The 25,822-nt window shown below is 44.6% G+C and overlaps 1 protein-coding gene across 8 annotated transcripts in view; it reads right to left on the reverse strand.

The window, feature by feature from the left end:
* BCOR (BCL6 corepressor) overlaps positions 1-25,822 on the reverse strand; it is a 72,804-nt gene that overhangs the window by 21,565 nt on the left and 25,417 nt on the right. For 4 of the 8 annotated variants that reach the window (XM_028482354.2, XM_028482352.2, XM_028482353.2 and 1 more), the window contains one exon: positions 24,485-25,642. In XM_028482354.2, coding sequence (XP_028338155.1) covers positions 25,351-25,642 — 292 coding nt within the window. In that variant the 3' untranslated portion in view covers positions 24,485-25,350. Of the gene's footprint in view, positions 1-22,023; positions 22,447-23,058; positions 23,138-23,816; positions 23,924-24,484; positions 25,643-25,822 lie in introns of those variants that run through there. The other 4 variants (XR_003677821.2, XR_003677820.2, XR_003677819.2 and 1 more) reach the window with 3 other exon arrangements.

Raw genomic sequence — 25,822 nt, forward strand, 5'->3', positions numbered from 1 at the left:
CGAACCCGGTTCCCCTGCATTGGCAGGCGGACGCGCAACCACTGCGCCACCAGGGAAGCCCAGACAGACATCTTGAATACAACCTCATGAAGGCCCCTGACTCCTGAATTCCTGACCCACAGAAACTGCGAGATAATAAATGTTTTGTTGTTGTTAAGTCACTGAATTGTGGGGTAATTTGTTATGCAGTAATAGGTAACTAATACATGAGTCAACCTTGCATTTGGACACAGCTCTAAACCATTCTAATAACACTAAACACATTTCTATTTTGCCTAGGGGGATGGATATGCCTCTGCCAACCCCCAAAGCCAGACACCCACCCAACTCTCAACCTTGAGAACCGTGTTCTAAAAGCCACGAGAAATAACCTAAATCACACTGCGGGGAGTGAGAGAAAAGACTGAACTAAATATATGGTGAATTAATATTTCCAGCAATAACAGTGATGATAAACTAGCAGAAGCAGTAAAACAGTTTTAAATATTTCTTTTGATCACTTTGCAGTTGAAAGTCAGATCTTTGTAAGAATTCATTACCGTTTTAACTTACAGAGAGGAACCATTCTTGGAGATGGAGTCAAAATGAAACAAAACACACACTCATACCCTGCAAGAAGTCACCAAAAGTGTGAAAAGCTAAACTGGGATGATTAAGTTCTAGAGGAGCGAATCTCCTATAGGTATGCCCCGAAGTGCTACTTAAAGATAAAATAACTTCCTTTCTGTGTGCATGGTATTTTTCAACAACTGAAATGATAAAACATTTGGAGTGTGACCTAAATGACTCAAGCTGCTTCCTGTCCCAGGAACAGGGACTTCCTAAGGTAGCTAAGACTCTCCTCCTGGAAAAGAGTAGATAGACCATCACATAGTCAAATTAGTCCCACTGCTTTCTGAATTTAGATAGGAAAAAGGAAGCTCTGTGTGTGTGTGTGTGTGTGTGTGTGTGTGTGCGTGTGTGTGTGTCTCACATTCTTCCACAAAGGATTTTGAGTAAATTTTTAATAAAAATGAAACAAACTGATCGAAAAATATAAATAGTAAATAACAGAATCTGGGAGAATCTAGGAACAGAAGGATAAAACAATATGAAGGCCATAGGAGAAACACTTTTCTCCTAGCAATTTATCGGCATTCAGTATTCATTCATTTAAATAATATTTCTTGAATGGCAACTCTAAGCTAGATGATGATGAGACAAAAATATGTAAGACACAGCCCGTTGTTAAAGATGCTCACAGTCGGGGACTTCCCTGGTGGCACAGTAGTTAAGAATCTGCCTGCAGGGCTTCCCTGGTGGCGCAGTGGTTGAGAATCCGCCTGCCGATGCAGGGGACACGGGTTCGTGCCCCGGTCCGGGAAGATCCCACGTGCAGCGGAGCAACTAAGCCCGTGCACCACAACTACTGAGCCTGCACTCTAGAGCCCGCGAGCCACAACTACTGAGCTCGTGTGCTGCAACTACTGAAGCCCACATACCTAGAGCCTGTGCTCCGCAACAAGAGAAGCCATAGCAATGAAATGAGAAGCCCGTGCACCGCAACAAAGAGTAACCCCCACTCGCTGCAACTAGAGAAAGCCCGTGTGCAGTAACGAAGACCCAATGCAACCCCCCACCCAAAAAAACAAAGATGTTCACAGTCTAGGGACTTCCCTGGTGGTCCAGTGGTTAAGAATCTGCCTTCCAATGCAGGGGACTCGGGTTTGATCCCTGGTTGGGGAACTAAGATCCCACATGTCCTGGGGCAACTAAGCCTGAGCACCGCAATTACTGAGCTCGAGCACCACAACTAGAGAGCCCTCACGCTGCAACTAGAGAGAAACCCTCAACAAAGAGTCCCGCGAGACGCAAAGAAGACCCAGCGCAGCCAAAAACAAAAATAAAAACAAAACAGTTCTTTGTGGCACTCTCAATAACAGTAAAATTAAACTTTGGAACATGCTATTTGAAAAACAAATAAATAAAAAAGATGTTCACAGTCTAATAGAGGGAAACAGAGACACAAATTATAGTGATTTGTTGGGACTTCCTGACGGTCCAGTGGTTAAGGCTCCGTGCTTCTACTGCAGGGGGCATGGATTCAATTCCTGGTCAGGGAACTAAGATCCCACGTGCCGCACTGTGCAACCAAAAAAAAAAAATTATAGTGATTTGCAATAAAATGTTGCAGTTGTTTTAACCTGCCTTTGTAGGTTACTAGGAATATATTCAACCAGAATTGTGTACCCATGTTCCTCAAAAGGCAGGGCTCAGGGGCTTCCCTGGCGGCGCAGTGGTTGAGAGTCCGCCTGCCGGTGCAGGGGACGCGGGTTCGTGCCCCGGTCCGGGAGGATCCCACATGCCACGGAGCGGCTGGGCCCGTGAGCCGTGGCCGCTGAGCCTGTGCGTCCGGAGCCTGTGCCCCGCGACAGGAGAGGCCACAACAGTGAGAGGCCCGCGTACTGCAAAAACAAAAAACAAACAAAAAAAGGCAGGGCTCATTGCAGCGCTGTTGGTAATGACCCCAAACTGGAAACTACCCAAATGCCCATCTACAGCAGAATGGGGAAGGAAACTGTGGTGTCTTCACACAGTGGAATACTATACAGCAGTGAAAATAAACAATCCACAATTGCACATAAAAATAGGGAGGGATCTCATAAACATGATATTGAGTAGGAGAAGCCAGACATCAAAAAGCACCAAGTAACACAACATTGTAAACAACTATACTTCAATTTAAAAAAAAAAAAAGCACCTACTCTGTGATTCCATGGATCTGAAGTTTAAAAGCAGGCCAAACTAGTGTTTGCACTTAGAAGTCTGGACAATAGTTATCCTCAGGTGGGGAGGGGCGTAGTGAGTGGGAGGAGGCGGGGGAACCACTGGGGGACTGGGAAAGTTTTGTTCCTTATTCTGGGAGCTGCTTACACACAAGTACAAGTCTCTCCAGTCCACAAAAATCCATAGAGTGATACACCTATGACACATGCACTTTTCTGTATGTGTGCTGTCCTTCAATAAAATGTATAAGAAAAAATATCCACCCTTTGAGCAAGTAGGTGGGCCAATGAGGAAGGCATTGTTAGTTACTCTTGGGGGGGGGGGGGAGCTTATGAAAACTTCCTGGAGGAGGTGATGCTGGCCTAGTTTTCACAGGTATACCCGCCTTAGCCTTGGGGGTGAATTCGGGAAGATGTTGAGAGAGGGCAGAAATGCAAAAGCAAACCCGGGGAGGCTGGAAGCAGCCTGAGCACCGGGGAACGATAAGGGAAGTGTCGTAGAATAACAGTGGCCAGGAGAGAGGGGCCTGCTTCTGGCTTGTCTTTGTCAGAGAAGCTTTTCTCCCTCTCGCTCACCATTGTGGACTTGGGAGCTGGAGCTGGAGAGAACAGGATTACATTTGTGTTCTAGAAAGTTCTCTCAGGCAGGAGGGCAGTGGGTGGGTGGCACCGGGCAGGACTGAGAGAACCTTCTGCATCGTCCAGAGCAGCTGGGTTCTGGGGACGGAGAGGAGCAGAGAACACTAAGGAGACAGCAAGAGCTGCTGTAGGAGAAAAATGAGAGAGAACATCAGAGAGCGGAGAGAAGAATGAAAGGAGGGGTATTTTTAAAGCTTCCGGTAAAACACATTTAAAAATACAGTCTGTTCAGCTGTCTATAAAAGCTGCTTCACTGAATTCTTAAGAAGGACAGAATCAGTCATCAAAGGGATGCCCCGATTTCTCTCTAAACTAGGGCTTCTTAACTTGGGATCCGTAGATAGAATTCAGGGGACTTGTGAACTTGGATGGGAAATCTTTTTATTTTTCTTTTCATTAACCTTTAACTGAAATTTAGCATTTCCTTCAGCCCTGCATGTAGGCAACCATTGTCATTGTATTAGCAGCACCTGTGACTTGGCCACCACTCAAAATCACAGATATTTTCATATTACAGTATAGTCGACGCCGATACCTCAATATACTGATTACACTCATCACTAATTTGAAATTATGGTATTTGTTAGGCCTGCTGTTAGATCTTACTATTTAATTCATAATTAAATAGGCCCACCCATTAGCGTTCTGGTTATCTGTGCTCTGGAACAAATTACCTCAAAAGGTAATGGCTGAAAGCAGCAACAATCATTTCTTTTGCTCTTGAACCTGCCCTTTGGGCAGGGCTGGGTGGGCTGTCTCTGCTCCAGGCAATGTCGGGGGCCTCAGATTGGATGATCCCAATGACTGGGGGCTCCTTTATGCATCTCTGTCTCTCTGCACCTCTAGGCAGCCTCCTAGGGAGGAAAAAAGAGTGTTCCAGAGAATAGGGAGGAAGCTGCCAGACATCTTCTGATCTAGCCTTAGAAATTCCAGAATGTCGGGCTTCCCTGGTGGCGCAGTGGTTGGGAGTCCACCTGCCAACGCAGGGAACACGGGTTCCAGCCCTGGTCCGGGAAGAGCCCACATGCCGCAGAGCAACTAAGCCCATGCACCACAACTCCTGAGTCTGCGCTCTAGAGCCCATGAGCCACAACTACTGAGCCCTCGTGCCACAGCTACTGAGCCCACACGCTGCAACTACTGAAGCCTGCGTGCCTGGAGCCTGTGCTCCGCAGCAAGAGAAGCCACCGCAATGAGAAGCCCGCGCACCACAATGAAGAGTAGCCCCCGTGCGCCGCAGCTAGAGAAAGCCCGTGCGCAGGAACGAAGACCCAACGCAGCCAAAAATAAATAATTAATTAATTAATTTTTTTTTTTTTTAAAAAGGAAATTCCAGAATGTCAAGTGGGCAAAATGGATGAAGGGGGTCAAAAGGTACAAAGTTCCAGTTTTAAAATAAATAAGCCCTGGGGATATAATAGACAGCATGGTGACTATAGTTAATAACACTGCATTGCATATTTGAAAGATGCTGAGAGTAGATCTTAAAAGGTTTCATCACAAGGAAAAAAAAAATGTTGAAACTATGTATGGGATGGTAACTAGACTTATTGTGGTCATCACTTCATAATATATACCAGTATCGAATCATTATGTTGTACACCTGAAACTAATAGAATATTATATGTCGATTGTACCTCAGTTAAAAAAAGGAAGTACAGAATGTCGCTTCTGCCACGTTTTATTGGTCGAGCAAATTTCTTACTAAGGTCAGCCTAGATACAAGGGGAGGGGACAAAGACCCCACCTGTCAATGGGGGAAGTGTCAAAAGACTTGTGGCTACAATGACAATATCACAAATTAGTGGGGTTTTGGTATTTTGATAGCATATTTCAATATAATTGGTTTCCTTTGTAATCCTGTTGTTTTATTCTATGCATTGTAAAGCACGATTCTGAGATGGGGGTTATATGATTTATCAGACCGGCACAGGGGTCCATGATGGAGAACCTCTGCTTCAAAATGTCCCTCTGATTATAAGCATCCTCCTTCTGTCCACTCCCCACAGCCTCAGCCTTGGCCCAGGCTCCCATCCTCTCTCTCTCTCTCTTTTTTTCTTTTTAAAGCATAGTCTTTATTTATTTTGAAAGAAACACATTATTAACTGAACATTTATTCTTTTTTTAATTAATTTATTTGGTAGCACCAGGTCTTAGTTGCAGCAGGTGGGCTCCCCTTAGTTGTGGCTCACGGGGCTCCTTAGCTGTGGCATGCGCACTCAGTTGCGGCATGCATGTGGGATCTAGTTCACTGACCAGGGATCGAACCCAGGCCCCCTGCATTGAGAGTGTGGAGTCTTAACCACCGCACCACGAGGGAAGTCCCTCCCATCCTCTCTTGCTGGACCACTGCAATAGCATCCTGATTGGCTTCTGCCATTGGGCTCTTCATGTCAAATCCTTCTTCCTTTCTTGGGAATTCCCTGGCTGTCCAGTGGTTAGGGCTCTGCACTTTCATTGCCGAGGGCCCAGGTTCAATCCCTGGCTGAGGAACTAAGATCCCGCAAGCTGTGGTGGCACGGCCAAAAAAAAAATGCCATCTTTAAGCCCAGATTCATTCCTTCATCTATTCATCCATCCATCCATCCATCCGTTCAATGAATGAAATGTCTTTTTTTTTTTTTTTTTTTTTTTCGGTACGCGGGCCTCTCACTGCTGTGGCCTCTCCCGTTGCGGAGCGCAGCCTCCGGACGTGCAGGCCCAGTGGCCATGGCTCTCGGGCCCAGCCGCTCCGCAGCACGTGGGAATCCTCCCGGACCGGGGCACGAACCCGTGTCCCCTGCATCGGCAGGCGGACTCTCAACCACTGTGCCACCAGGGAAGCCCGAATGAAATGTCTTTGATGGCCAAATATAAAATGATCCCATGTTGTCCTAGTGAGAAGGTCTCTGAACACCTTTTGTGACTACCTTGAACTTTTAGGCCTAGAATATTCGATGTGGGACAGGGCTGCAGGGTTGCAGGGGCTGGAGAATCGCATAGCTGTTGGCAGGCCTCAGTTCCTCACTTACGATGGCCAGAGGGAGGCCTCCCTCACTCAGTCACCACGTGGGCCTCTCCCTCAGGCCCCTCCCAACATGGCAGATGGCTTTCCCCAGACATAGTGATCCAAGAGAGGGCAAGAAACCAAGCAACCAGATGCCCACAGTGACTCATGACCTAACCTCCAGAGCCACACACCATCATGTACCCTTTAGTCTATTCATTAGAAGCCTCATTACCACGTCCAGCCCACAGTAAGGGAAAGAGGATTTGGCTCCACCTCTTGAAGGGAGGAGTGTTAAAGAATTTGTGAATGTATTTTTAAAACCATCAGAGTTACCTTTATTATTTAGAAGAACTTATTATTAAAATGACACATAAGTTGAGATTGTATTGCCTTTTCCACTGTCATAGCCCAAAGCCACTTTATTAAACTTTCCACAAATCTTTGACGTTAGTGATTTCATCCGCACTACTCACTGAGTAGTTTGAGCCCCTACACTTTCTGTGTGGAAATTCTATCCAAAGCTATAAGCACTTGTTGTCCAACCATTAGGTTCTCTCTTTCATGCCTTCCTTCTGTGTGCATTTGTGGCCTCCACGACAGAACCACTGACTGTGTTGCTTTTGAAAGCAGGCATTCAAGGGCTTGTCCAAAACAGCATCCAATATTTGTGTTGTAACCAGGAATAATGCTAAACCTTGGTTAACTTTCTTTGCCTCTACAAAGGACTGAATATTTGTGTCCCCCCCAAATTCATACGTTGAAACCAAACCCCCTGGCATCAGGAGACAAGGCCTTTGGGAGGTGATTAGGTCATGAGGGTGGAGCCCTCATGAATGGAATTAGTGCCCTTATAAAAGGGACCCCAGAGAGCTTCCTGGTCCCTTCCACCATGTGAGGGCACAGCAAGAAGACAGCAGTCTATCAACCAGGAAATGGGTTCTCACCAGACACCAAATCTGCCAGCACCTTGATCTTGGACTTCCCAGCCTCCAGAACTGTGAGAAATAAATGTCTGTTGTTTTAAGCCTCCTAGTCTGTGGTATTCTGTTATAGCATCCTGAACAGCCCCTCCTTTTCTTTCTTCTTCCTTCCTTCTTCTTCTTCTTTTTTTTAAAAAAATAAACCAATTCTGCTAGGTGACCTCTCTAAGCATTGCAAACCAGCATCGATTGAGGCCATTTCGGGTTAATGGGTCTTCCCTAAACACCACTTTGTTGTTGGAAATAAAGTCATTGAGAGTGTCATCCAAATCAAGGGAGTTTTCTGGGACTCAAATACAAGGTTACTGTCACCAGTCAAATGGATCAGTGCATTGTGATGGATCCATACCTTGTGGACAGTTCACAGAACGGAACACCACATAGCAATGAGAGTGAACAGACTACAACCACGCATAACCATATGAGTGAATCTCACAAATTAAATGTTGAGCAACAGAAGCCAAACACAAAAGAATAGGCACAGTAGGATTCCATTTATATAAAATATAAAAACTGGCCAAACTCATTTATTGTGATAGAAGACAGACTAGGGGTTACCCTTGGTGGGGAGGTGCTTGGAAGTGGGCATTGAGGGGCCTTCTGGGGTGCTGGTCACGTTCTGTTTCATCTGGGTGCTGCTTAGATGGGTGTGTTCAGCTTGTGAAAATTCATGTATTCATCAAGATGTGTATTTATGATTTGTGTACTTTTTTGTATGTTACACTTCCAAAAAAGTTTCTATGAAAAACCTCTGGGGTAGCTTCTGCTTTCTGAGGGAAAATTTGGTTGCAATAGTACTTGGGCTGTAGAGACAGGTCTGATCATATTCTCTTTAGTTTTATTTTCCTACTACTCATAGTTATTTGACAAGACAGATGCTTATTTCTCTTCCATTGAAAGACATATAGAGGACTTCCCTGGTGGTCCAGAGGTTAAGAATACGCCTTCCAATGCAGGAGAGGCGGGTTCGATCCCTGGTCGGGGAACTAAGATCCCACATGCCGCAGGGCAACTAAGCCCAGGCGCCACAACTACTGAGCCCACACGCTCTGGAGCCCGTGCACCACAACTAGAGAGAAGCCTGTGCGCCACAACGAAGAGCCCGCACACTGCAACAAAGATCCCACGTGCCGCAGCTAAGACCCGACGCAGCCAAAGAAAGAAAGAAAGAAATGTGGTTTTTTTTAAAGTTAAAAAAAAAAAAAAGGAAAGAAAAAATTGGAGGAGCACATGGATGAGCAGGAAGGGGACGGCTGCCGGAGGACAATGTAGCATGAGGCTTCCAAGGTTAAAGGCCCTGGCATGGGGGTGGCCTCATTTCTGAAATCACTGGACCTCTTATGTCCAGAAAGATGCTGGATAGTTTAATTAACTAGAAAATAAATAAATGAATAAACAAAAGCATAGGCCCCTCTGCTTTCGGCTTCCCTGAGGGAACACTGATTCCTGGGTTGGGTCATTTCTCTTTGCTGATGGGGGGAAAGAGGTACAGTTGCACACATTTAGGCGGGGCCTGCCCTGACTCAGGCCTGGTGTTCAGGCTGAGGGAATACAAAGAAAACTCTCTCCAGCTTAATTTAGTGACTGACAATGCAAATTCTTAGTAGATTGCCCGAATCCAAAGTGGCTGGTGTACACAGAGTGAGCACTGACAGAGGGGCCATGGTGGGCAGACTTCTTTTTCTTTTTTAAACTTATTTATTTTTTATTTTTGGCTGCGTTGGGTCTTCATTGCTGCGCGCAGGCTTTCTCTAGTTGTGACGAGCGGGGGCTACTCCTCGTTGCGGTGTGCGGGCTTCTCATTGCGGTGGCTTCTCTTGTTGTGGAGCACGGGCCCCAGGCACGAGGGTTTCAGCAGTTGTGGCACGTGGGCTCAGCAGGTGTGGCCCACGGGCTCTAGGGCACAGGCTCAGTAGTTGTGGCACACGGGCTCAGTGGTTGTGGCACACAGGCTTAGTTGCTCTGCGGCATGTGGGATCTTCCCGGACCAGGGCTCGAACCCGTGTCCCCTGCATTGGCAGGCGGACTCCCAACCACTGCGCCACCAGGGAAGCCCTAGCAGACTTCTGAGGAGACTCAATACTCAAGTGGACACAAAAAACCTCGGCCACTGTCCTCAAGGAACTTACGACACCACAGGGCAGAAATATAGCGTGCCTGTTCTGTTCCAGGGACCAGAAAAGACATAAGCTCCTCCTGGGTTTCCAGAAGCTTCATTCTAATCATGAATTTTTGGTGGTGGCTTACATTTTACTTCATTTGTTTTATTTCCTTTTTGTTTGTTTGTTTGTTTGTTTTGGCCGTGCCACGCAGCTTGAGGAATCTTAGTTCCCCGACCAGGGATCAAACCTGGGCCTCCAGCAATGGAAGCATGGAGTCCTAAGCACTGGACTGCCAGGGAAGTCCCTTTATTTCCTTTTAGAACCACGTTGTAGGGGACAGTTTCTGAGAGAGCTAAAGGAGGGGGCAGCTGTGAGGGTGAAGCCACAGCTCTGGGAACAGGAAAGATTTGGAAAGGTTGGTGCAGAAGGGGAGGGTCGGTGGTGGTGATCTGACAGGGGAGTTGGGAATGTGGAGCCCTGGATGCTTTGGAGGGAGAGAGGGCTAGAGGCAGGGGTGATATTTGAGGCTACCCAGACTTGCTGCTGGGCCCTGACTAGCCTGAGTTCTGGCCTTGGACCAGGAGAATAAGAGGAGAGTGGTTCTGAGGGACATGGTAGCAAACACGGGTTGATCTGGGGGTTGAGAGAAGGATGGGCTGTGAAAGGAAGCTGGGAAGGGGAGAGGGGTCTCAGTCAGCAGAGTGTCGTGTGGGCCTCAGCCGGGGAGAAGTGGGAGCTAGAAGCAGGAGAGGGCACTGAGACTGGGCCTAGCGTGTGGAAAATGGTGCTCTTCCAGTCTCCAGAGAGCTCCTTGAGGTGAGACCAAGTGTCTCAGCTAAGGGCTCCTGGGCGTCCAATCTGCTCAGAATATCTGCCTCCACCCTATCTCCCTCCCTCGCCCCCCGCCACCGCCCCCAAGCAAGGTGAGTCAGGAGAGCGGGGCCAGTTGTTGGAGATTCTGGGGGAGAGTCAGGGGCTTGGACAGGTCAGGGACTGAGGACAGGGGAAGGCAGAGGAAGGGAGAAATTTAAGGGAAGGCAGAAGTTTTTACATGAAGACCCAGGTGACATCAACAGATCCATCAGGCCTAAGGGGCCTAAGGCTACTTTTTTAGCCTCTTTCAAAGTTTATTTTGTTCATTGAATTTCTAATTCTTTCAAGATAAGAGTCAAAAAAAAACTCAAAAAATTCCACTCCTGGGTATATATCTGAAGAAAACGAAAACACTACTTCGAAATGATACATGCACCCCAATGTTCATAGCAGCACTATTCACAGTAGCCAAGACATGGAAACAACCTAAGTGTCCATCAACAGATGAATGGATAAAGCAGATGTGGTTCATATATACAATGGAACACTACTCAGTCATAAAAAAGAATGAAATAATGCCATTTGCAGCAACATGGATGGACCTGAAGGGTATGATGCTTAGTGAAATAAGTCAGACAGACAAAGACAAATACTGTATGTTATCACTTATATATGGAATCTAAGAGGCTACTTTTTAAGAGGGGACTTTGGGGGACTTGTGAGGCCTCACCACATGTCCTTGGCCTCCATTCCAGTTTGTGGCCGTGTCTGGTCTTTAACCCACCTGCTGGGTCTAGGAAATGTTGCTCTTAAGCTATGGGAAGTGTCAGGGTGATGGTAGTGGGTGACCATGGGAACAGGATCCAGGACTCACAGGACTAACATTCTTATAATAAAGTGAGAAGGGGAATTCAAGAAGAAAAACCTGTATGGGAATTCCCTGGCGGTCCAGTGCTTAGGACTCCACACTTTACATTTCAAGGGGCATGGGTTCGATCCCTGCCCGGGGAACTAAGACGCAAGTGTAGCACGGCCAAAATAAAATAAAATAAAATAAAAACTTTTAAAAACACACCTGTATGATATGAAAAAACAAAACAAAACAGATACATGAACAGAAAAGGAAAGTTGAAAGGCTATTCACCAAAACCTTGTCTCCCCCCCCCGCCCCCGCCCATGGGCTTGCAGTTCATTTGCGTAATAAAAAATTTAAAATCTTGAAATTAAAAGAATTTTTTAAGTTCACGCTCTATACTGGATTCACTTATTTATTTACCAGGAAACTAACCAAGACCCCAGGCTCAAAAGCCTCACTGCACTGCTTCTCGGGGAACGTTTGAAGCAGAGGCTCTTGAAATTGTCTCTTTGCCCGCGCCCGCCCTGACAGCGGGTGAATCATCCAGACCATGGGCAATTCTGGAAATTTGTATTCCATATTTTCGTGTGAGTGAAGAAAAACCTCCATGGATTTACATCAGAGTTTGCAAACTGGTGGGCCCGGGGCCTCCCTGGGATGGTTTTGTTTGGCCTGGCCTACCCAGTGTTTTATCAATGTCATGAATGCTAGTGAGAGTTCACGTAAAAATCCAGATTACTGGCTTCTCTTCTGAAAGGTCAGAAGACCTGACAATCCAGGGTCTGATCGCAGCAACAGCCCATCCCAGAGCCGCACTGCCCCTTCAGACAGGGCACCGATGGTTCTCATAGCCCCTGTCACAATCAGGTGTAACCCCAAGTCAGGCGCGTGTGAGTATTTGGCCCAAACTTCTCCTTTATGCCGTTCTGTGAAACGTAAATTCAGTGGGGTTCCTTGGTTTACACTCACTGAATGGTTTCCCTTCCATAAAGATTTGGAGCACGTATGGAGCAGAGAGAATGTGATGGCTTGAAAACAGGCCTCCAAATTCTTCGATCCTCTTCCCGCATAAGATGGAGTCGAGGGAATCCCCTGGTGGTCCAGTGCTTAGGACTCCACGCTCTCACTGCCGAGGGCCCGGGTTCAATCCCTGGTAGGGGAATTAAGATCCCACAAGCCGCGCGGCGCAGTCTAATCCATCTCTTCTTGAATATAGGCTGGCCTTGGTAACTCGCTTCTAACAAATAGAATGTGGGGAGAGTGACAGTGTGTGACTTTCAGAGGTGGATCATAAAAGGAAAGCTTCAGAGCGGTCCCCACTTTTACAGGTTGCTTGCCCTTGGAACCCAGCCACTATGGAGGGAAGCGTCCCAGGCCACATGCAGAGTGTAGGTGTTCCAGCTGCCGGACCCCCGGTGGAGCCCCAGCCGACAGCCAGCTTCAACCGCCAGACGTGTGAGAGAAGGAGCCTTCAGAAGATTCCAGCCCCAACCTCTGAGCCACCCCAAGGGATGCCAAGTGGAGTAGAGGTAAGCTCTCCCAAAGGAGGCCTGCTCAAGTTATGGATTCAAAAATAATTGTTGCTGTTTTGAAACAGGAAGTTTCTTTTTGACATCTTTATTGACATATAATTCATATATCATAAACTTCACTCGTTAGAAGTATATAATCCAATGGTTTTTGTATATTCACAGAGTTGTGCAAACCATCACCACAATCGCTTTTAGAAGATTTTCATCAACCCCCCAAAAAAGCCCCATGTTCCTTCCACCCTTGTTCAGCTCCTGTCAAATACTAATCTGCTTTCTGTCTCTATGGATTTGCCTATTCTGGACATTTCATATGTATGGAATTGTGTAATACGTGGCCTTGTGCGTCTGGTTTTCTTCACTCAGCATAATGTTTTCAAGGTTCATCCACACTGTAGCAGGTGTCAGTACTTCATTCCTTTCTATGGCTAAGTAATATTCTGCTGTATAGATAGACTACGTTTTCACATTTATCCATTCATCAGTTGATGGACATTGGATTTATATCCACATTTTTAAAAAATTTATTTATTTATTTATTTTTGGCTGCATTGGGTCTTCGTTGCTGTGCGCCGGCTTTCTCTCTAGTTGCGGCGAGTGGGGGCTACTCTTCGTTGTGGTGCGCGGGCTTCTCATTGCGGTGGCTTCTCTTGTGGAGCACGGGCTCTAGGCGAGCGGGCTTCAGTAGTTGGGGCTCGCGGGCTCAGTAGTTGGGGCTCGCGGGCTCAGTAGTTGTGGCTCGCGGGCTCAGTAGCTGTGGTGCATGGGCTTAGTTGCTCCGCGGCATGTGGGATCTTCCCGGACCAGGGCTCGAACCCATGTCCCCTGCATTGGCAGGCGGATTCTTAACCATTGCGCCACCGGGGAAATCCCTATATCCACTTTTTTTCGCTCATGAATAATGCTGCTATGAATATTCATGTACAAGATTTTCTGTGGAAGTGTTTTCATACCTCTTGGGTATATATCTAGGAGTGGAATTGCTGGGGCATATGGAAAATTCTCTAGTTAACATTTTAAAGTACTGCCAAACTGTGTTCTAAAGTGGCTGCATCATTTTCCATCCCTACCAGCAATGTACAGAGGTTCCAACTTCTCCACATTCTTACTAACTTTTGTTATTTTCTGTCTTTTGATTAGAGCCATCCAATGGGTGTGAAGTGGTATTTCATTGTGGTTTTGATTTGCATTTCCCTGATGGCTAATGATCTTGAACGTATTTTTTAAAGTACTTTTTGGCCGTTTATATCGATATATCTTCTTTTTTTTTTAAGTTCCAATCTTATTTTTTTTTATTAATTAATTTGTTTTTGGCTGCGTTGGGTCTTCGTTGCTGCGCGCAGGCTTTCTCTAGTTGCGGCGAGCGGGGGCTACTCCTCGTTGCGGTGCACGCACTTCTCATTACGGTGGTTTCTCTTGTTGCGGAGCACGGGCTCTAGGCGAGCAGGCTTCAGTAGTTGGGGCTCACGGGCTCAGTAGCTGTGGCTCGCAGGCTCAGTAGTTGTGGTGCATGGGCTTAGTTGCTCCCTGCATGTAGGATCTTCCCGGATCAGGGCTCAAACCTGTGTCCCCTGCATTGGCAGGCAGATTCTTAACCACTGCACCACCAGGGAAGTCCCTCTTTTCACTTTCTTGATGGTATCATTTGCAGCACAAAAGTTTTTAATCCTGAGAAAGCCCATTTTCTTTCTTTTTAACCTATTTTAGTTTTTAAATTGAAGTATAGTTGATTTACAATGTTTCAGGTGTACAGCAAAGTGATATATATATATATATATATATATATATATATGTGCACCAGTTCATTTTTTGTTTGGTTGTTCATGCTTTTGGTGCCATATCTTTTTTGTTGTTGTTGTTGTTAGGTGCCATATCTTAAAAAACATTGCCTAACCAAGATTTGCTCCAATGTCTTCTCCTAAAAGTTTGGTAGTTTTAGTTCTTACATGTAGGTCATTGCTCCATTTTGAGTTTCTTTTTTGGTATGGTATGAAGTTGGGATCCAACTTCATTCTTTGCAGGTGGATCCTGTTTTCCCAGCATCATTTGTTAAAAAGACTGTCCTTTCCCCACTGAATAGTCCTGGCACCCTTGTTGAAAGTCATTGACCATCTATGTGAGGCTTTCTTTCTGGGCTCCCCTCTGTTCTATCCCATTGATCTATGTACCTGTCCTTATGCCAATATAAGCCATAAAGCTTGGGAGTGACTGTTACGCAGCCATGGTAACTGGAAGAGGGAGGAAGCAAGGAGGGGAGTGACTAGAAGAGATCAAGTGTAAGATGGAGGAGAAAGGTGGCTGAAGGAAGAAGAGACAGGAATCTTCCTTGCTCCTTGTTGAGCCTCCTTAAGCCTATCTTTTGCTTAAATTTGCCAGCCTTGCACATGCACAAGCAGTTGCTTCCGACCCCAGGGAATGGGCCATGAAGGCTGCTCATTTCTGGGGAACTGCAATCTCGTGGTGTAACAGAACAAGTAGGCCAACTTACAAAGGTTTCAGGCTTGTCCTTCTCCGTCCCATCCTTTTAGCTTGAAGCCTTTGGCTGGGGGCATTGTTAGCACTTGTATAGACCTTGCAAATCTAGCAGATTTGGGGATGGGAGTGACAGAGGCAGAAGTTCAGTCTTGGGCCAAACAGCCAGGCTCACAGTTACCTCCAAAACGTGTTCAGGGTGATGCTCCCACCTGCTAGCGAGATTAATCTGTAGAGGTAAGCCAGACAGATAAGCTATAATTGCCAACTCTTATAATTTTCCTTCTAGGATTGCGGATGTAGGATGTGCCTGAAGACCAGAAACTATTTGTTATTTTATTTTAAGCATCACACAGGCTTCAGTCAAAAAAAATTTTCTACTTCCAAAGTCTATATCCTTAGCATTCCCTTCCTTCCTTCCCTCCTTCCTTCTTTCCTTCTTCTTCCTCTTCCTTCTCCTCCCCCCTCCCATGCCCTCCTCCTTCTAGTAACCATTTCCCTTCCTCCATTGCTCCCCCCGCCCCGCCCCGCCCCACAGAGGTAACAACTATCCTGAACTAAGCATGTATCACTCTTCTTGTTTTTATAACTTTAGTAACTGGTCAGAAACCCATTAAGAGTATAACACTGTACTTGGCCTATTTGGAAATGTTAGAGAAATATGTCATGCTGTACACATTCTTCTGTAACTCGCTTTCTATTTTGGTCAATATTACATTTGTGACATGCGTCTGTCTTGGTTGGTGTAGCTGGGTTCTAGTATCTCTTTGGTTGACTATAAACCAGTTTATTTATTCACTTGCCTGCTCAAAACGCCACCTTCCCAGAGAGGCCCTCTCTGTCCCGACCAGTCACCTAAAGCAGACTCTTTCTTCTTCTTCCTCCTCTGCCTACTTTTAATATAAACACCTTGAGGGAAAAAAAGCAGTTTCCAAAATCATACTGGGCGCCTGCTAACTCTGGTCCTAGTCCTCTTTTATAGCACGTGTGGCAGGGGGAAAGTTGTATGCGTTTGGGTCGCCCAAGAAGTAGATGCCAAGATGGGATTAGATAGGAAAGCCAGTCGTCGGCGAGGAAGCAGGAAAATGAAAGGAGAGCTTTCAGACCTCAATCAGGTCAGACACTCGTGGAAGGAGAGGGGAAGGAACACTCTCAGAGTGCAGTGTAGTGCCAAGAGATCTCCAGCCAGGTTGTGGAGAGTCTTGAGCTAAAGTCAACCACTGGAGGAACCCCACGTCTGGCCAGAATGAGCGGCCTCTGTACTGCTGCTGTGCACATTCACTGGCTGGAACAGCCTCCGTCCCCCGGGGAAATGTGGCCTTGGCCTGAACGCGGTAGTGGTTCCAGAGGAGAAAGACAGCTGGGACCTTCCATGAAATATGCTCCCCGAGCGGCAGGTCTGAACAGTGCACTCTCATGGCAGGCACAGCAACCCTCCCCAGCAGCTTGGTTCTGGCTGCCTGCCTGCAGGGACTTCATGCAGGGACAGCCTACTCAGGGTGAGGCCTGGCTGATCAATCCTCCCGTTTGTCCAAGCCAGAGGGCTCTGGGAAGGAGGGTGTTGTGGACTGAATGTTGGTGTCTCCCTCAAATTTCATATGTTGAAAGCTTAACCTTCAATGTGCTGGTATTTGGAGGCAGGGCCTGTGGGAGGTGATTAGGTCATAAGGGTGGAGCCCTCATGACAGGAATTAGTGCCTTTATAAGAGGCCAGAGAGCTAATTAGCTCCTTTCTGCCATGTGGGGATACAAGGAGAAGTTGGCAACCTGCAACCCGGAAGAGGGCCCTCTCCCGAACCCAACCATGCAGGTACCCTGATCTCGAACTTCTAGCCTCCAGGACTGTGAGAAGGTAATTTCTGTTGTTTATAACGCCCCCAGTCTATGGCTTTTTTTTATAGCAGCTTGAACAGACTAAGATATGGAGTGGCTTCAGTGTGAGGGGGAGAGACACCCCCTCTCCCAAACCAGACCCAAATCCAAACCCCAAACTCTGAACCTGGGCTTTGGGAGGGGCCTTAGTGGGGAGAGGCTGCAAAACCTTTTGGGCCTTCTGTTTGTGACAGAATCCTAAGACCTTTTAGAAAAGGAAGAAGAGTGTTTTAACCTGTCTTCATGTCATCTCCCTCTGTGGAAGCAGTTATGAGAGGCATTGAAAAAAGTCTGAGGTGAAAATTACATTTTTTTTTCCCCCTTCAAACTTATTATTTTGAAATGTTTCAAACCTATAAAAAGTTGAAAGAACACTTTAATATGCCCTCTGCCTAGATTCACAAATTATTATTTTGCCATGCTTTTGTTATCTGTGTATGTATACTTTTTGCTGAATCATTTGAAACTAAATTACAGACAACATGATAATTCACCCTTAAACACCCTAGCATACATCGCCCAAGAATAAGAGCATTTTCCTGCATAACTGCAACGCCATTGTCACTCCTAAGAAAATTTACATTTATTCAATAATATCCTCTAATTTATGGTCTTTATTTCAATTTCCCCATTGACTCTGTAGTGATAGAAACCACATCAGTGGTTGTCTGGGGTGAGGGGAATGTTGAAAGCAAAGAGGCACAAAGGAACTTAGATTCTTGACTGGGAGTGGTGGTTACATGGGTATAAAATTGTCAAAACTCACAGACCTATACATTTAAAATGGGTGTCTTTTATTGTATCTAAATTATACCTCAATGAGATTGAGTTTAAAAATTTCCCCAGTAGTCTCAAAAGTGGTTTGTTGTTGTTGTTGTTCTTGTTTTTTTGCTTATTATCCAATTTATTAGTCAAAAGTGTTTTATAACTATTTTTTCCCTGATCTAGGATACTATCAAGGTTCATGCATTGCATTACGTTGTCTTGTCTCTTCAATCTTCTCGAATCTAGAACATTCCCTCCTGCTTTTGTTTTTCATGGCAGTGATTAAAAAATAGAAATAAAAAGAAAGCCAGGCCACTTGTCCTGCAGAATATCCCACATTCTGGATTTATCCATTTCCTCATGATTGGATTCAGGTTCCGAATTTTTGACAAGAACACCGCAGAGGTGATGCTGTGTCCTTCTTATTCTTATTCATCATGTTGGGAGGCATATGGTGCCAGTCTCTTCCTCTACGGGTGAGGCTCCCCTTGTACGTTCCCTGCTAGAGACTCAGGGTCAGCCATTTTTTCAAGCAACCCCTGGTTCTTGATAGTGGAGAATGGTATTTAGAAACCAAGAACTTGGTCCTGGATGTGTTCATTGTTTTTTAGGCCCTTTTAGTGGGCAGTCAGAGCTTGTATTTGTTTAAATACTGAGTTGACAATTCAAATCCAACATCACAAGGTTCTTTCTCCCTTCTGCACATTCCATATTCATACCTCCCTTCTCACACAGAAGTTCCCAAAATTACCAATGTACTTATCATTTGCTCTATCTTATGATGCCTATAAAATACAATTTCAATACAAACATCACTACAAGAGATCTGCTAAGTAAAGTTCATGATATCTTTGCAGTTATGTTTGTCCTTAGAATATATTCCACTAAGGATGTACACTCTGTGTGGTAATGTTGTCAATGGGATACAAAGTTTCATTTGCTCCTATTTATATTCAAATTAAGCATTTATCTTTATTCATCTATTTTTGGTTTTGGTTTTTGAATATTTAAAACATTAAAAACTATATAATAGGTGTACACAGAGTCTTGCCCCACCCCTGACTGAGCTTTTGCCATTGAGGACTAGCATTTGCCATAATTTCTCTCTCTGCCAGTTTTCCCAGTGACCAGGTCATCACCAGATGGTAGAGATACGGAAAACAAATATAATCTGCAGGAATTTACAAACTGTATGTGAAGAGACAGGATCATTTCAGGGTCTTTTATTTATTTATTTATTTTTAAGTATACAACTTTTTAGAAAGGGGAATCTAAGCATTTATCTAGTGCCTACTACCTGCTGGGTATTGTGCTTGGTGCTCTCATTTAATCCTCACAACTCTGAAAGACAAGTATTGATGCTCATTAAAAAAAACAACAAAAACCTTTCAGTGTAGAAAATTTCAAATATACCCCAAAGTAGAAGAGTATAGTGCAAATAAACCCCCACGTACCCATCACCCACTTCAACAATTACCCACTGATGATCAGGCTTGTTTCGTCTATACATACCTCCCCCTTCCCCCACCTCCTGGATGATTTTGATGCAAATCCCAGATATCTTATCATTTCATCCATAGATATTTCAGCATGTATTATTAAAAGATAAGGTCTCTACCAAAAAAATGTTCAGTGTTCCTATTTCCCTGTTTTTCACAAATATTTTCTTTTTTTAGTTTGTCTGTTCAAACTGGACTCTAAGATCCATATTTTGCAGTTGGTATCTCTCTTAAATCTCTTTTAGTCTATAGGTTCCCCCCTCCATCTGTTTTTTTTTTTTTTCCACTTACAGTTTGAAGAAACCAAATCAGGTGCCTTACAGAGCCTCAATCTGGCTTTTGCTGAATGCATACCCATAATGTCCTAACACGTTCTGTCCCATGTATTTCCTGTAAATTGTAAATAGATCTTAAACGTGCACTGTCCAGTATGGTAGCCACTTGCCACATGTGGCTACTGAGCACTTGAAATGTGGCCAGTCCAAATTGAAAAGTGCTATAAAATATACATTGGATTTTTTTTAAGTTTTAGTAGAAAAAAACAAAGGTAAGCTATCTCATTAATAACGATTTTTATATTGATAACATGTTGAAATGGTAATGCTTTGGATATATTGAGTTAAAATATTAAGATTAATTTCATCTGTTTCTTTTCCGTTTTTAAACTGTAGCTACTAGGGAATTCCCTGGCAGTCCAGTGGTTCAGACTCCACGCTTTCACTGCTGAGGGCCCGGGTTCAATCCCTGGTTGGGGAACTAAGCCCCCATAAGCCACGTGGCGTGGCCAAAAACAAACAAAGAAACAAAATAACCCTCTGAAAAAAAGAAACAAAAACCCAAAACACCTCTAAATAAAAAATGTAGTTATTAGAATATTCTAAATTACACAGGTGACTCACATATTTCTATTGGGCAGTGCTGGTCTGGAGGCTCATCAGTTTCAGGTTCAATTTTTTGGCAAGACTACTTCATAGGAGGTGAAGTGTTTGCTTATCAGGAGGCTCAGAATACCTGGTTGTTCCTTTTTGTGTTTTCTTTCTATTTTCGGTAATGTTGGCATTCGTGAATGGTCATTGCCTGGATCTGCTATTTCATTAAGGGTTGTAACCTGGTAACACATTATATTGGCTGTAATACTGTTGTAAAGCAAAACATTTCATGTAGGAAAGGCAGGGAAATGCTTCATTTTTTCCCCTATATTTGCCAGTTTCAAATGATGAGGTTTTCCCTATCATCCCTCCAAAGAGATCAATGAGTTTGTTGTCTTATCTATACCATTCATTATGAACTCATGGATTTGAACATATTTAATGTTTACCGTACTCCCGCCTTATCAATGGGGGATACGTTCCAAGACCCCCCAGTGGATGCCTGAAACTGCAGACAGTATCAAACCCTATACCCAGGGGCTACGATACTGCGACAGTTGATCTGATGACCCAGTTGCCTACTAAGTGACTAACAGGCAGGTAGCATATACAGCATGGATAAGCTGGACAAAGGGACGATTCACGTCCTGGGCAGGACTGAGCAGGATGGAGCAAAATTTCATCATGCTACTCAGGACAGTGCACAATTTAGAACTTATGAATTGTTTCTGGAATTTTCCATTTAATATTTTCAGACCAAGGTTGACTGTGGGTAACTGAAACCTCAAAAAGTGAAACTGCAGATGTGGGGGGTGGGGTAGGGAACTACTTTATATTCTTTGCAGTTATCCTCACTGATGCTAAAAGTGGCCCATATTTATAGGGGCTTCTCCAAGTTGGCTACTGAGTCTGACACAGCCCTGCCAGCTTATATTGTGTATGTCCATACTCCCTGCCAACTCTCACTGGGATCAACCATTTCTCAAAGGAACCTCAATTCTCTTTAGTGAGAAAAGGTATTTAGAAACCACAGTCTGGGAGTTGGTGGTGCTCATTTCTATTAGTTATTATTTCTAGGCATTTTCAGTGGACAGAAGGAAACCTTTTTTTTTTTTTTTAATTCATCATGAGTGCATACTGATACTTCTAATTCAGGTTCAGGACTACACAATTTCTTTTTCTTTTCGTTTCTTTCTTTCTTTATTTTTTTTTGGGGGCCACACCACGTGGCTGGCGGGATCTTAGTTCCCCAACCAGGGATCGAACCCGCACCTGCAGCAGTGAAAACATGGAGTCCTCACCACCGGACCGCCAGGGAATTCCCAAGGACTACACAATTTCTATTTAACCTCACCAATCCTATATTTACATCTCCTTTCTCCCATGCTAAAAATCCCAGTTCTCAACCATGCCAAATACTTTTTGCTTCATCTCACGACACAAACAGGACACTATCAGCATAACAATGCTGACACTATCCGCCAAGGATAGGATTAGTGAAAATAATCTAAACCGTTTCTGTACTTTTTTGTCCTTAGGGCAAGGGATTATACAATCACTTTACTGTGTTTTAAAGTCACTTGAAGTAGTTCCTTTCCCTGTGGTTATGCTTCCGACTGGATAGTTAAGGTTAGTTTCATTTTGCTTTTTGATTTGACATTGCTTTGGGTTTATAGTTATGTAACCTCTAAAGTCAAATCGATACTATAAGAACATTCAGAGAAGTGAAGCTTCCAGCCCTTTTCCTGGCAGCTTGTTCTTCTTTACCCAGAGGTAACCATTTCTAAAGCAATTTAGAGCTACCTCTCAATTCCCTGTACAGTTGCATAGTACCCACTGTGCAGATGTACCACTGTTACTTCAGACAGGGCCCGGCTGATGGTGATTTGGGTGTTTTCACCCCTTTGCTGTTACACTGTTGGGCCAATTTGATGAGGCTGAAAGAGGAAGATGCCCAAGTGCACACAGATGATAAGCATATTAAGATTAGATTTGGTGGGAGTCATAGAAAAACTCAAAATAACAGTGGCTTCAACAGAACTGTTTATTTTTCTCAAACATAAAAAGGCAGGCAGAGCAGGGCAGGGCTGGTATGGTGGCTCTGTGCCACTAGGTCCTCAGGTACCCAGGCTCCTCCAAATACATTGAGTGCTTGACTTCCATGCTTCATGGTCCAGGGTGGGTGCTGTGGCTATAGCGGTCACGACCACATTGTAGCCAGGAGGTAGGACCAGACAAAGGGAATGATCTTGACCTTTAGAGGCACCTTCAGAAGAACCATACTTCTACTCTCCACCTGGGTAAGCAGTATGAGTGAATCTATACCTGGGAGCCCGCTGCAGCCAGTATGACCTCATTTATACCATATCTTCACTGTGGAGAGCTCCTCTACACCCAGTGGGTGCACTCCCTCTGCTCCCACAGGGGTGGGGTGGGGTGGGGTGGGGGGAGGGGGCGGGTGCATCTACACCTATGGTCCCTCCTCTTTACCCATGGGGAATTCCTTGACATCCAAACCTTTCTAGGCCATGGGCAGCTCATCTATATACCCTGGGTCAGATACCCTAGCTATTCTTTGTCCACGTTTTCTAACACCCTGATGGTTCTTACGATAAACGTTCTAACTCAACAACAGCTCCTCCAACTGCATAAACCACAACCTTAAATGTCTCCTAAACCAAGCCCATTACTTACTTCCCCTGCACCCCTTAAACCTGTAGCTCCCACTTATTTTCTTGGCTTTATTAATAAAATGACCTTCATCCAGGATAGACCCTCAGTTGGTCTCGGGCCCCCCCTGTACCTCCAGCACAAATGCAAATACAAACAGCCAAATACCTCGGAGTTACTCATTGCTTTAACTTGGGCTCTCGGGAGCCCCTCGTTACCTATAGTAGTTCAGGCTCACCAGTGTTCTTTCGTTTCGATCATTTCTGCAGGTCTTGCTATTTACTTTGTCTTTCTCTCCTGTTGTTTGAGATGACTTCCTAATAAACAATATTCAGCAAACTGTAAACACTGGTTTTTTTAACTCTGGAGTGGGGAATGGGAGGAAGGGTTGGCTTGGGATGACAAGAACCTCTATTTCTGAAATGCTGGGATTTTTTTAAAAACAATGAAAGTGTATTTTTTTATGATCAAAAAATTAGTAAATCAAGAACACTGTTGGTTCCCTTTTGTCTTCAGGACAAAAGGGTACTCACCAACAATGGACTCTCTCTCATTTCCTCCTCTGACAGTGCTGGATTTCCCCATTCCCAAACACGGCTCTCTTTTCCCACCTGCCAGGTCACAGAGCTTGCAGGTCCCCTCCCTCTGCATACTTTACGACCCCACTCAAGTACATCATCTCCATGGCCCCTTCCGTCTGCTCTGCCTAGGTGTTCTCAGGGTTCATTGCAAGACTGAAAAGCACTAAGAGCATTCTGATCCCAAATGGATTCGATATAAGGAATCAGATGCTTATAAAATCTTTGGGAGGGCTGGAGGAATGTGAGTCAGGGATGACACCAGAACCACCGGATTTAAGAACAGTCTGCCGAGGTTGTCGTCCAGGCATCACCACAATCACTACTGTGTCTCATTACCCACAAAGCTGAAGACCCAGTGTTGGAAGGCTGGTCGAGTCACTAAAACTGGCCAGCATGTCTCCCTAACCCTTCTTACCAGCAGCCAGTAGAGCAGGAAGATGCCTCTACCTCGCTCTGCCTTCCAAACCGACCATTCAGAATCCTAGCGGCAAGGGAGTCTAGTAGTTTTCAGGTTTCTAGCCTCTGCAATGAAAGAAGGAATTAAAAGGATGTAGGATGGAAATTGATAGTACCCAACAGGGATACTGCTGCAAGAAGTAAGAGCAGTAGAGTAGCTGAGTGGTCAAAACTACAAGCCTTGACTATTGGGCCAAGCAGGTTTGGACTTCATGTTAAAAGGTAACAGAAAAACACGAGGTCTGGAGGGAGAAGTGACACAATGAAAGTCCTGTTTCTGGGAAAAGTATTCCTAAAGATAAAGGGTTGGCCATGATGAAGCTACTGTAGTCCATCAAGGTCAAAGGCAATGTAAAAGCTTACTAGGGCATCAGAGGAGATAAGGTGGAGAAGGATCTGAGAAACATCAACATCTATGTCTATGAATTGAGTTTTCAGGATAGAACTTCAAATTGTCTTCAGAGTCTCACTCCCCTGAAATCCTCTAGTCTGTTTCAGTTTATAGAGACTATAGATTGCCCTAAAGTTATCTATAGGGAGACGACCATTAACACCACTTTAAAAAAAATTGTGACAACAGTAATAATGTTTTAGGAAAATACATAGGAAACAAGGTACTTCAATTTTCTCCTTTCCTCAACAGGTTTATTGCCTTTTAAGAAAATTTTTGTAAAATATAAATACAAAGGCAGAGAATTTACTTACAAAGTTAAAACACAGATTTCAAACATAAACACACAATTCAGAAAATTTTAGTTTTATGTACAATTTCAAGCAACCTCAACATATTATGTTAGTTTTCGGTATTTTACAGGGTACAGAAAAAAATAGCTCAAAGTCTTCTTTAAATAAGAGCATAAAATGTTTAAACATATAAACAATCCGGTTTGATGCGTGAAAACTAATTTCACAGCTTTTAAATTAGGATATAAAAGTTTCATACAATTAGTTGTTGTGTGTGGATATGGTTTGAATTTATATTACACACTACTGGATCATATCCAATAGCATTGACCTGGCCTGAGCAGGTACTCTGTAAACAAAACATAAAAGTTACAACGTCGCCAAGTGCCTTCCCCGAATTCAACCCCCCAAACCAACCACACGGTTCTGACCACACTCTCAACAGTTATGGCCTCTGTCGTCGGAGCTTTGTATGAAATTAAGTCAAAGTGTGGAGCTCCTTTTCCTTATTTTTTTTCTCCTTAAAAAAGAAAAGAAACAATTGTTCCGAGTAAAAACAAACATATCCCAAAGCATGTGTGCATTGAAAAGTAAAGAAACATTATAACAACTTCATAAAAACTGACTTAAAAGTTTAAAAAGAAAAAAACATGTTTCTAAGTCCTTCCGACTGGAGTCGTGTCTCTTATATAAAGAAGAGATATTTTCATATGTAATAGTGTCCTTTCTTTACAGAAATAGTCGTATTATGACACATATGCACAAGGATTAACACTATGACACACTGTACACGGCGGGCCCCGGCGAGCTCACCAGTAGTCGTCTGAGTCCATGTCGCTGGGGTGGAGCCACTCCATGGATGAGCCCAGCAGAGTCTGAAGCTCGTTCGTGAACTCCACCAGATCTAAGAGCTCCTTACTTTCAGGATTAAAGGACTCCAGGTCTTTGGAGCAAGAGAATAAGAGACTTGCTGACACTTGCCGGTAGAACTCGGCCTCCGCGATGGTGACAATTTCCACATTTGGGAAATTGCAGCGGAATATGCGGGAGGACATTTTCAATTTCTTGAGCATGTCTGAAAGCAACAGCCAGTTCCGAGGCCTGCACCAGAGAAAGGACAGTGGTTTGAGTTTCCGGCAAAATTAGAAGCGCTCCCAACTATGAACTACCCGTCTCCTGGCAGTGAAAGGGCCCGTTACTTCCACTTTGATTACCCCACCCCCACCCCACTTCTCACTGTCCTTAGAAGATCTACTTCTTCTTCTTCTTCTTTTTTTTTTT

The sequence above is a fragment of the Physeter macrocephalus genome, chromosome 21, assembly GCF_002837175.3.
Source record: "Physeter macrocephalus isolate SW-GA chromosome 21, ASM283717v5, whole genome shotgun sequence".
In the NCBI taxonomy this organism is placed as follows: Eukaryota; Metazoa; Chordata; class Mammalia; order Artiodactyla; family Physeteridae; genus Physeter; species Physeter macrocephalus.